At 36.0% G+C, this 12642-nt stretch overlaps 1 protein-coding gene across 2 annotated transcripts in view; it reads right to left on the reverse strand.

Annotated features, from left to right (window-relative positions):
• The window catches only part of PLS3 (plastin 3), a 97043-nt gene that overhangs the window by 19016 nt on the left and 65385 nt on the right, over window positions 1-12642 (reverse strand). For both annotated transcript variants that reach the window (XM_006054252.4, XM_006054253.4), the window contains 5 exons: window positions 12018-12181; window positions 6043-6172; window positions 5178-5310; window positions 2395-2476; window positions 1473-1638 (listed from right to left, as the gene is read on the reverse strand). In XM_006054252.4, coding sequence (XP_006054314.1) covers window positions 1473-1638; window positions 2395-2476; window positions 5178-5310; window positions 6043-6172; window positions 12018-12181 — 675 coding nt within the window. The remainder of the gene's footprint in view (window positions 1-1472; window positions 1639-2394; window positions 2477-5177; window positions 5311-6042; window positions 6173-12017; window positions 12182-12642) is intronic.

The raw sequence follows: 12642 nt of genomic DNA on the forward strand, positions 1-12642 counted from the left end.
AACTAACTCTTGAAGTGTTAAACCTGTTTTTTAAAATTAATTTATTTATTTTAATTGGAGGCTAATTACTTTACAATATTGTAGTGGTTTTTGCCATACCTGTTTTTAAAGAAAAAGAATTCAACTTTACATTTTCTATAGCACCTAACATGTAAAGGCTCTTCAACAATTTTTTATTGTTGAATTGAATGTGCAGAAGCAGCCAAGGGTTTTTGGGTAAATATCCCCAGAGGTAAGAGGTAGCAGCTTGAGCATCTGCACAGAGAACTATCTAAATTTAGGCACTGTTTCCATGGAGAAGTTGTATAGTCCTTATGCAATAATTACCTCCCATAAGATAAAAGGAGATTTACACTGAACAAGAAGACTAAAACTGCCTGACTTCCAAAGAGGTCTAAGTAATATCTCTAATGGGCAAGTTTCATCATTCATAGACTCCACTTCACACCATGTCACTCTGGCACTGAGGGATTTAAGTTAGGGCAGAGGCAACATTGTCACTTGTACAGAAACCTCCACATGTTCTCCATCTCCAAGTCAAAAGGCTGGAAAGGATTAAACAGCCTGACCTCTCTGCACCTGAGACCTTGTCAGAGATAAATCATTTGACTTATTACATGAGCCAATGTAGTTTTTGTTGTCTTCCTTTCCTTGTTCAATGGACTTCAACTCTAACAAGATAAATACTTCTCTGAAGAGACCAGCAGCTAGAAAATTTTTATTTGTTCAAATACAGGCCACTTTGAGTGGACTGAAAATTGTAAGTGTCATAAAGTCTTGGATAAATATGCAGAATAGGACTGTTGACAGGTATTGTGAGACCCAGAAATACTGAGAACTCCCAATATATATTCTTCCCCCAAAGTAACTGAAGATTGATATGGTGATTTCTGGAAGAAAATGTGAATATTTGCAGTGATGCTTAATATTTTAAACTTCAAAAGGAGAGGACAATGTAGCACTTCCTAGGACCTTAGGACAATTGTATCACATATGCTTATACATTCTACAAGTCTATGATGTGATATCAAAACCTATGCTATAAAAATGGTGCTTCTGCTAATTCAGGAAATATGAAACCATCAAGGGCAGGTTACAATATTTCTGAAGAGCCATAAATGTATAATAGAATAGAAAAGGTATTAAAATTAAAGGAGATGGTGTGCCTGAGGGTGGTAATGGGGTGGGGACTATGTGAGTAGAGCAGAAAAGAACTTTGCACAAATTCCTTAAACTCTCTAGGTTTTCATGTCTTGATTGTGAAATTAATTCTAAAGAGCCAGACAAATGCTAATTACTACTAAAGAAGAAAGTTGTGATTAGGCTGTTTTCCTGAATAACACTATAACATTACCTTCTGTTAATTCTAGTTATCATCTAATCACCGCAATTAGGTGAAAGCATGGCAGTCTGCATGACTAGAAAAAAATAACCAATAAACAATTTTCAAGATCATGACTGTGTTTCATTACCTTCATTCCTGCTTAATTCAATGTCAGCAAACAAACCGATCTTAATGATCTGCCACAGCAGTCCCAAAACCAGGTGAGGTTTCCCAGCCCTCAAATCCTCTGCACCAATGTTCACAACATGACATCCAATGGCTGAAGCCGAGTTCAGTGCCAAGTTCAAGTTTTCCTGCAAGACAGCCAATTTATAATACTTGCTTCTTGACATTTCTGGTTTTTTAGTCTTTTTTTCCCTTCACTGAAATGAAATTATGTATTAAGTTTACCCATACATGATCCACAGAAAGCAATATCCAAGCTTTGGTGTTAAAAGCATAGCTAAAACAAATCTAGCCTCTTTTTTATAGTCTTTTTCAGATTTCCAAGGCAAGTTAACGGCATTTTTAGTTAGTCCCTATTGAAAGATACTGACCCTAAAGGAAAAGGCTGAGTTACTAGAGTAAGTATATCCATGTGGGTTATGTGTTGAATTTCTTAAAATGCCTAAATGAGAGGTCTACTGAATACACATGAGAGTTCTACAAGTTCTGAATCTCCTCATCCCAAGAGATGGTCTTGCATGAGGAAATACTGCTATATAACACCCTAATACTAGATGGAAAATAAAAGCTTTCTATTCTTAAAGCATGCTAATTAACTAAGAGCTTAAACATGCTTGCTTATTTCTGTATGTTTGAATGCAAAATGTAATGAAAAGAATATAGGGCTTTGCAGTTAGACCTGGATTTGAACTTTAGTTCCAGCATTATTAACCTTGGTACAGCTCTGAAATCTTTCTGCATCTCAGCTTCTATGAAATCTGGAAAATAATCCTCAACTCAGAGCTGTTGTAAGAATTAAATGAGAAGATGCAAAATGCAGAGCCTTCAGTCTGTAAAACAGGTCCTCAAATAATAGTTTCATGGAAGGAGAGAAGAGTGCATACCTGAATGATGAATGGTGTGAGTTTCTTCTTGTTGATTGCTCTCTCATCAATTGTATCAGGAACTGAAAGGTTGATCATTTTACTGAAACAGAAATTTTAAAATATTGACTTATTTTTTAAATAAACCATAAATATTCACAAATATTTTAAGGCTTATTATAACACGTATCTCATGTAATCTGAAAAAAAAGCAATGTATGACTTTAGTCAGGTTGATCAAAAAAAAACATACATATAAAAATGCAAATAAAGGAAAGACCAAAGTGTTTATAGTAGTTGAATATTTCTGAGTTGGGGATTATGGCATATTTTCTTATTTAATGTTTTGTACTTTTCACATTCTTTTACAAGAATGAATTACTTGGATATTAAAAACTTTGTTAAGTGTTAAAAACAGATAACATCCCACATTGAAGCTGAATCTCTCTGTTGGATTATATAATGTATAATTAAAATGATTTCATCTACAAAGAGTGAAAATTAGTTGAGCATGAGATTCTTCCATTCACCAAATATTTATTGAGTAACTAGATGATGCACAGGTACTATATTTGGTGCTAGAAATACAGTGATAATATTGATAAAAAGAAAAGTTGTATTAATTGGGGCAGGATCTGACTTAGAACAACCTCATTTGGTAAAATTTGGAATTAGACTCTAACATTTTAGATGTTTATACTACTGCCCTAAAACAAGTTATTTTTAGAGAAAACCATGCTTATTTCCATGCAAAATTTAAATATTAAATAAATAGTATCATATGAGTCTCTCTATTAAAATATTGGAAATTATTTCTTTACAGCCTATAAGTGGCAAGTAAAAGCATATCTCACATTTTTAGAAATCATCTTTTTAAACAACCAAAATGATCGTATTGGAAAAAAAATGAATTTTATATATTGTACACTGTCATCAGAAATGTACCCACTGCACTGTTCTAAGTGTTCCAATATGTATTTACTTAATGCTCACAACAACTTTCTGAGCAAGCACAATAATATGGGGATCATAATGGATGGATCCTGAAATGCAAAGCAGTCAAGTACCTTTTTTTAAAAAATAATTCTTCCCTGCTATGGTTTATTACTAGAGAAAGAAATGGCAACCCACTCCAGTATTCTTGCCTGGAGAATTTCAAGGACAGAGGAACCTGGTAGGCTACAATCCATGGAGTCAAAGAGTCAAATGCAAATGAACACACACACATGGTTTATTACAGGATATTAAATATGGTTCCCTATGATATACAGTAGGACTTTGTTTATTTTATATATAGTGTATGTCTATGCTTTTGAACTGTGGTGTTGGAGAAGACTCTTGAGAGTCCCTTGGACTGCAAGGAGATCCAGCCAGTCCATTCTGAAGGAGATCAGCCCTGGGATTTCTTTGGAAGGAATGATGCTAAAGCTGAAACTCCAGTACTTTGGCCACCTCATGCGAAGAGTTGACTCATTGGAAAAGACTCTGATGCTGGGAGGGATTGGGGGCAAGAGGAGAAGGGGACAACAGAGGATGAGATGGCTGGATGGCATCACTGACTCGATGGATGTGAGTCTGAGTGAACTCCAGGAGTTGGTGATGGACAGGGAGGCCTGGCGTGCTGCGATTCATGGGGTCGCAAAGAGTCAGACACAACTGAGCGACTGATCTGATCTGATCTGATATACACTATAAAACACTATAGTGCTTTACATATAGTGTATAGTGTACTTTATATATATTGTGTGTCTGCTAATGCAAAACTCCTAATTTACCATCCCCCTTTTCCCCTTTGGTAACCATAAGCTTGTTTTCTATGTCCTTGAGTCTGTTAGTTTTATGAATAAGTTCATTTTTTTAAATTTCCCATATAAATGATATAATGTAGTACTTGACTTTCTCTGACTTCACTTAGTATGATAATCTCCAGGTCCATTCATGTTGCTGTAAATGGCATAATTTCATTCTTTTTATGGCTGAGTAGTGTTCCAGTCATTTTCTTTATGCATTCCCCGTCGACTGACATTTAGGTCATTTCTGTGTCTTGGCTATTGTAAAACAGTGCTGCTATGAACACTGGAGTGCATGTATCTCTTTTAGTTTTCTCCAGACATATGCCCGAGAGTGGGATTGCTGGATCATATGGTAACTCTATTTGTAGTTTTTTAAGGAACCTCCATACTTTTGCCTATAGCAGCTGCAGCAATTTACATTCCCACCAATAGTGTAGGAGAGTTCAAAGGGGTCAGTGTCTTGATTACAGTTATACAGATACTGAGAGGCAGAGCCTGAAAAGGAACCAGGCAGACTGATTGTAGAGCATGCTGTTAACCACTGTGCTCTACTACTTCAAAAGAGAGGTAAATCTACTGACAAGCTGTTGATAATCTTTTACCTTTTTGGCTGAGACACTGTTGGGTCTAGGGCAGCAGCAGTGACAAACATATTTTTCAGAAATAAGTAATTGGAGATTGAAAAGTGGCAAGTGGCCTGTTTTTCTCTTGTGGAATTTATGGTACTTGAGAATAAAGAGATACTGACATAAAAGGCTTAACAAAGTTGAAATGCTTAGCTTGCTCCGTGATTAGAAGAAACTGGAAGCTGAAAGCTCCTCTAGGAAGATGTGTCCAGTCTGAATGACTGAGTTTTATATTCACCTTTGGTGGCACTTTCACAGACAGACCTGAAGATGAAATGGACAGAACCTAGACAACTTTCAATTCTAGTTTTCCCCAAGAAGAATCTGTCAGGCATCCAGAAACGACTGTATCAATTACATGGAACACTACTCTTGGAAATCTTACCAAAGCACAATTCCATCACCAACAGCTTTGAACAGGTCATCGGTATTTGGGTTCATTGGTATGACGTGCCGGCAATCTGGATCATTTTCCAAAGCTTTGTTTATCCAGTTAACAAAAGCATATTTTTCTTCCTCTAAAATTATGTGGAATAAGAAGACATTAGTTTATACTCTAGGTTAAATATTTGACTCCAAAGCCTAAAATAGGTGTTCATGAGCACGGCAGTTAGTGTGTCATAATCCTGTGTTATCCTCTTTGGAAACCCAAACAATTGAATGCAACACAATAGCTCTTAGCAGCTATAAAATTAACAAAGAAATAGAGCAAGGTTAACTGATATTTACAGAAATTACAAAATTCTTAGAAGTTAGTTACAAAATTCTTTAAAAATTCTATTTATATTACCACAGGTGGTGCTAGTGGTAAAGAACCCACCTGCTGATGCAGGAGACAAAAGAGACATGGGTTCCATCCCTGGGTCAGGAAGATCCCCTGGAGGAGGGCGTGACAACCCACCCCAGTATTCTTGCCTGGAGAATCCCATGGCCAGGGGAGCTACAGTCTATATGGTCATAAAAGAGTCGAACAAGACTAAAGCGACAGCACACACTGCTATAATAAAGCCTATTATTGTATCATGTGTTGTATCATATCAGTATTGTGCACATATTGTATCATGGCTCTTAAAAGCTAACAAAACTATATAATAAATACCTGTAATGCTTTTATGGCAAGTATTAGCCCCAGTCCAAATACAGATCACAACAACTTCAACTGTATTCTTACCTAGGAGGCAGGGTTTTTCTAGAGCCTCTCCTTGACATTATAGCAGGTACCCTATGTAGTTCACTGTGTTAACCATTACCTGAGTAAGAATGCTGCGTTCCTTCACTGGACAGCTCGGAAGTTCCTCCCAGAGCACAAATCCCTTCTTTCCTGTTGATGGCTTTGCGGAAGGTTTTGGCTATATCACTGCTTTTTACCTCTTGGAAAATCTATTAATGAAAACATGTTGCTGATTCACAGTTTTCAATCTGGCACAACTATAAGCATATTGATCTTCTTTTATATGCTGGTAACCTACATTCCCCCCCACAGGTGATGAGTGTTAAAAGATAAAGCAAACTAAGCTTGAGTTTATAAAATGCTAAACAAGTACTTCAATACTGCTACCAAAAATTAAGCACCAGAAATCAACTGTACACACTTGTCAAAAACATTAAATGTCACATGCATTGAAATCTGCTTTAAGCCAAAAACTAGCGTAGTTCAAAGGCATAGGTAAATCTATAAATTTTTTAGAACAAGGAAGACTCTGTTCTTTTCCTGCAAAGAAAAGACTGAAGGATTTCCCCCTTCCTTAAGCACAATATACAGTGCAAAGAAATATGGAAATTTTATAGCTCAACCAAAAAAAAACTATTTCTTATCCTAGGGTAGCTTGGTAACAGCTAGAACAGAATAATAAGGGGGAAAATATGCTTAGTTGGCAGCAGGAGATGAATAAACCCAGAAAAGAGGCTTTTCAGTGATTTTCTCTTCACAATAAGGCACAAAACCAGGATGGAACAAAGCAAATTTCACACCCTACTCTAACCCATTGACTGAATGACTGGACATTCCAAAGGTCTGCTTATGTAAGTCTGAAATACTGGAACTTACCTAACCTCCAATGTGTTCCTGAGCTATCAATGTGCATGGCTAAATTAGCCACCACCAGAAAAACAAGAGCAAGATGTAGTATTTTGATAAAAACTCCTTTAAAAGTTGTTTGGAACATACCAGGCTTATTGAAGGAAACTTAGAACCCTAATGGAAAAGTCACTGAGCAAATAGAAGATAACCCAAAGCCCTTTAGCATTATTGACAAGTACATACTCATACACACACCTCAGGAGGGGTAGCCTATATGTGAAGGTCACAGAACAGAGTCGTGGTATTTAGCAGTTCAGGCTGTGTCTGTGACAGCAGGCATGAGCAGGCATGAAATGCAGCCCACACTCCCCTAAGCAGGCCTGGGGTCTTGTGCAAGACTGTGGCAGGCAGAAACACGAGTGCCTTTTCACATTTAGTCTTTCCAGGAGGACACCTTTTTGTAATTAATTAATCAAGAGAGAGTGACTTTTGTAACCAGTAGGAAAGTTGCTATAACCCTGTCACAAAGTCATCTTTTCCTGTTACCATCCTTAAATTCTGGCCTTCCTTGGACTTATAAACCCAATTTTATTTAGGAAAATGGTAGGCACGAAGTTTTACAAAATCAAGCTTATTCACTTTCTATAGCTGTGATTTTGTGCTATGCCTGTAATTTCAGAGGTCGACTTTTAGAATGGGTGTGTGTGTTTGTGTGTGTGCACGCCTCCATCTATTATGTATAATATATAGACACACACATACTGACTACCAATGAAATCACTCTTCCTTCTCTCTGGCCATTATACTGACTCCTATTAAATATCAATAGTGTGGAGCTGACTCATGTACTCTGGGTAATTTTCAAATTATTAAAATCATTTTTACTCACACTCTGATTTCAACTGGAATTTCATTTATTTCACTTTACCATCCAAGCCAAGGTTATACAACAAAATGGTTGCTTGGGAATGTAGCAGTTTTCATTGTGATACATTTTGTTCAAACAAGTCCCTCTTTGGTAACTATCCATCTGCTCAGTGAAAAAGCAATATTCACTATCCCACCTCATTCTGAACTCTACTTCATTTAGTAGAACAGTGTCTAGTAAATTAAAATCCAAAATCTAAGCCTTTTCCTCAAGACTGAGATACTATAAATCACTGTAATGACAAAAAAAAAGCTCCCAATGTGAATGCCTTGGAGTTACTGCCTCAGAATGACATATGAAAAGTTATTTTTCTTATTACAATTATTTCTGTCTTAAGGATCATTACTTTCTAAAATTAGGTTGCTTCTGTGATCACAACTTCAGCTGAAAAAATCCAAATTTGCATACATCATGCAAAAGAGGAGTAGTATAAATAATAATCATTTAAAAAAAGAATCTCTACAATATTCTAATGCAATTACATAGCTCTACTTAAACCCTTGATGCTTGGGAATGACATGTTGAATGCAAAGATGCAATTAAATTAGTTACATTTTCAATTGTCTTACGAAATTTACATGACCTTTCTTTTCTAAATATCTCTAAATAAATTCTTCAAGCCAAGTGCAAATTTGCAGTTTCATGGTATTTTCATCTGTTCTTTATATTTTAAACAAATGTTAAAAGATAGGAGATGACTGAAGATTTATGTATTTATTCAATAGATTCACCATGTGAGAATGAACACTTTATTTTCTACTTTAGTAAAGAAATCTCTCCAGTGGATGATAAGGCAATTTGAGTATAAGCCTTGGCTTAACAAGAATCTCTGAAATCAGAGAAAACACCAGGCCAGCTACAGTGCTGGAGAGTTGTCAATGAATCTATTCAAAGCTGCCTGTTGTGATACTAATGAGCTCACTGTTTCATGCTGTTTTTCCTCCAGGAGGAGGGACTTGCTTTATCATGTATGAACAAGCTCTTGGTGTACACTGCTCTCTCTGGTTCTATACATCTTTTCCAGTCTCTTTTATGAAACATATATGTCCTGTATTCCTTTTAAAAGTGTCATCACCTTCCTAGATGAACACTAGTGGCTAAACCAAAGCAATGCAGAGACATAGGCGTTTAAGAAAGAAAGATTTCAGAAAGAATTGCAAAAAAATATGACTGGCTTCCAGTGTTTGAGGTTTGTTTCCAATATACTAGGTTTGAATTTTTAGTATTTGGAAATCTGTAGTAGGCCTAAACTTAGTAATAATAGGAAGAGAACACTGCCAGTTTAATAAATAGAAATAACTACCAACAACTAACACTTCTATAGTATTTGCTATATACCAGGTACAGTTCTAAGCACTTTGCTTATATGAAGTTACTTATCTCTATGATATACCAGTCTTTTGATAGATGTAGGAAAATACCTTACTACAATCTAAGAAGTATAAAAATCTAGTAACTTAGTTTTGAAATACTCAAGAGAAACAAGATCAGTTAATATATATTTAATTTTAATGTGTGAAGTTTACATATAATTTGGGGACTCTTTTCTGATATATATATATATATATCCTTCTCCAATATTAATACAGACATTTTGTTGGTAGCCTGGTTTGCAATTAATACCTTTTAAGCAGCAATTAAATAAAAACCAAAAATCTAACATGCAAGAACATGTTTATTTCTATTTCCTTATGTTAATCCCTGACAGGAATAACGCGCTTCTTTTAGGGGAAGCACACTGACTGAAATGGCCCACCCTGGCCAGGCACCATAATAACCATTTGCATGAGTTGTTTTATGATAGGAGATCCTGGTAAGGAACAGGGAACTAATAAGCCACCACCAACCGGAAGAGTTCAGAAAAGGTCAAAAGGAGACACCACATGTCCGACCACCTCCCAGAATCCTTCTCTCTGGCATCCATCTTGGCTGAAAAAGGTGTGCACCACCAGGAGGGACTCTGAGTCAGAATGATTGGCTAAAGACAACCTGGAAACTAATCCCATCACCATAAAACTTCGAGCCACTGGCAGAGCTGCCTCCCGGGTTCCCTTACCCTACTGCTCTCCACCCGGGTGCCCTTTCCCAGTAAAATATCTTGCTTTGTCAGCACATGTCAGCACACTCCTCAGACAATTAATTTCTAAGTATTAGACAAGAGCCCAGTTTCGGGCCCTAGAAGGGATCCCCCTTCCTGCAACACTTCCTTTTTCTCAGATAACTAGGATCTACCATATTTTGTCTAATGATTTGTAAGAGGTTTCATTGATGACAAGTCAGATGGGAGTGAACAGATGTCTGCTTGGTTAATCATACACCCATCTTTCTTTCAGTACAGTCATGGTGGTATCATTCTGAAACTGCAGGTGAGTTATTTTACTGTCTTCCTTACCAATTTTTTGAACAAAGAGGGGTAACTGACAAAGCCACTAGTTCCCTGTGTAATGCTGGGCAAGTCACTTCCTTTTTGAGAAACCCAGGCTTTTTTTTTTTTTTTTAATTTGAGAAATGAAGGCATATAAACATATTGATTTCTTCCAATTCTAAAATACATATATTTTAACCAACAAGGTTCTCATTAGTATTTTATTTTTAAAAAAGTCCCAGGTGATGCCAAAATTATGAAGCTTATTATTCACTTTTAAAGAAAATACTAGGTTAGTCACAGCCACAAACAGCTGTGTGGAATCAGCAACATTTCAAAATATACAAAATTAAATATTTCCCTAAGATGATTTTTCTCAAAGACAGTTTCATAACCGTCTCCTTAAAAATACTGGCACACTGCACATCTTGATTATTTAAGTCTGTTCTTCATAGTAGATTAAAAAATTCTAAGCAGCAAACTATATCAAAAGTAAGCAATCGTAGTTCACCACCACTCTAAGCTGCTTTAAACTCACAATTAAACATGCAGTTACAAGAGGGGCAAGTTATACATCAGAGGACATGCAAGTGCTCACATTGCAAGTCAATTGCAACTTACTATTGAACACAGGATTTAAAACAAAAGGCTTTGGCAATAGCTGGAGGCAAAAAATGGTGGGGAGGAAATCAGTATTGCAAAAGAAGATAGCAAGAACTATAACAGCATTATAATTCTGACCCTTGTGCATTTTAAAACAGTAATGCTCCCTTCCTCCCTGCCCTGCCCCCAGGCAAATGCTATCTATCAGAAGAGCAGACATCATTACTTAGTCAATTTGCTTCTGGAACACTCCAAGTGTTCTAAAGGGGCTAATTCTAATAGGAGAAAACATATCAGAATTTCACTTGCTATATTGAGCTGTGGTTACTGATGGGAGTATATGTTATCATTTCAGGTGTCTTGGGGCAAAAACAAACCTTAGAAGAGATAGGAGTGCTAGGAAGTTTGTGATAATATTAGGCACTAATTACTATCTGTAATACACATAAGGAATGCCAAATAAGATCTAGTCAAACTCAGTCTTAAATGAATAATAAAATGATGAAATCTTAAGAGTGTTTTTAATTGAGGAAACAGCTATTCTTTAACATCTATCTCAAATACTTTGTCAATGAATATGGATGGAAAATGTCCTATGTCCAGAAAAATTTTGACCCCACTAGCTAGCAGCTAAAAGCATTAAATTTCAATAATGAGTACCACACACACACTCTCTAAGCACTGAGTATGGAACACTAGGTGCTTGGGGGTAGAATTAAGAAATCAGCCCCTAACCTTGAAGAGTATTTGATGATACTAGAGAAGAAAACAAGAATTTTAACTGCCTCTTCCAATGGGTTAAAAAGATATGTTTCTAACTTTTAATTATCAAAATCATTATCCTAGGGAAAATGGTACAGTTAACTACTACTGCCACAAGATTAGCAAACATGTTTTTAATCAGAAAGTTGAACTCAGGAAGCTTCCAAGACTGTGAGTCAGGGTGTATCATTAACGTTTGGGACCACGCTGTTCACCTATAGAAAGAGCACTTCAAGGATGTGATTTCACACCTTGAAAAATGTCCTTTAATGATGCCCCTCCGCCAAGGAGACTGTTCACCTTACACAGCAAGCACAGTGTTATATCTTTGATTCTGTCAGTGTTTTTTTCTCAGTTCTTTTGTTAAGATATTCTAATAGCTAAAAGAATGAACTAAATGCAGTGGATGAGATGAGAGAAATTTTATTAGTTATAACAATACTACTATGATATATTTAGGAACTTAATAGGACTTATTACTAAAAGACCCCACAAGACAAAGAAGCAATCATTACTTCTAATAAATGGTAGGTTTTCACATACTTACATAAACAAATTCGTCAAAACTTATCTTCCCATCTTTATTCCTGTCACCATCCAGCATGAGTTTTTGAATAATTTCTCTCACTTTATATCCAGGTAATGGCATATTAGCTTCCTTGAAAAGCTCATGAAGTTCATAGTCACAAATGAATCCATTGCTGTTGAGGTCTTTTTGATAAGGGAGAACAAGCAAAAAAGTAAATAAGTTAACCTACAGAATATTTTTCTTCATTTTAGACTCAGTTCTTAAAGCTTAAAGTTTATAAGCTCGCCTAAATACAGTACTATCCTTTCTTATTGTTTGCTACCTAAAGAGGTCTGAAAGGGAAATGCAAATTTTAACTGAAAGGGCATGGCTTACATCATGTTTCTTGTATTTTGAACTGTATAAGTAGCTTAGCTTAAAAATAGCATCCCTAATATTAGGAAAGCACAGTTGTCTAATAAAATTATCATTAAATGATAAAGCTGACAGGACTTCAGAATAGATTATACACCAATAAAACACTGCCATGCTATAAAACAATTCTTACTGTAGCTATTTAGCAGTTTTATGCCCCTTATTCTCCCCTTTGTCAAAGATAACAGTTTGTGATTAATGCTAATTATATTACATAGAACACCTGAAA

This window comes from Bubalus bubalis, chromosome X (genome assembly GCF_019923935.1).
Source record: "Bubalus bubalis isolate 160015118507 breed Murrah chromosome X, NDDB_SH_1, whole genome shotgun sequence".
Lineage (NCBI taxonomy): Eukaryota > Metazoa > Chordata > Mammalia > Artiodactyla > Bovidae > Bubalus > Bubalus bubalis.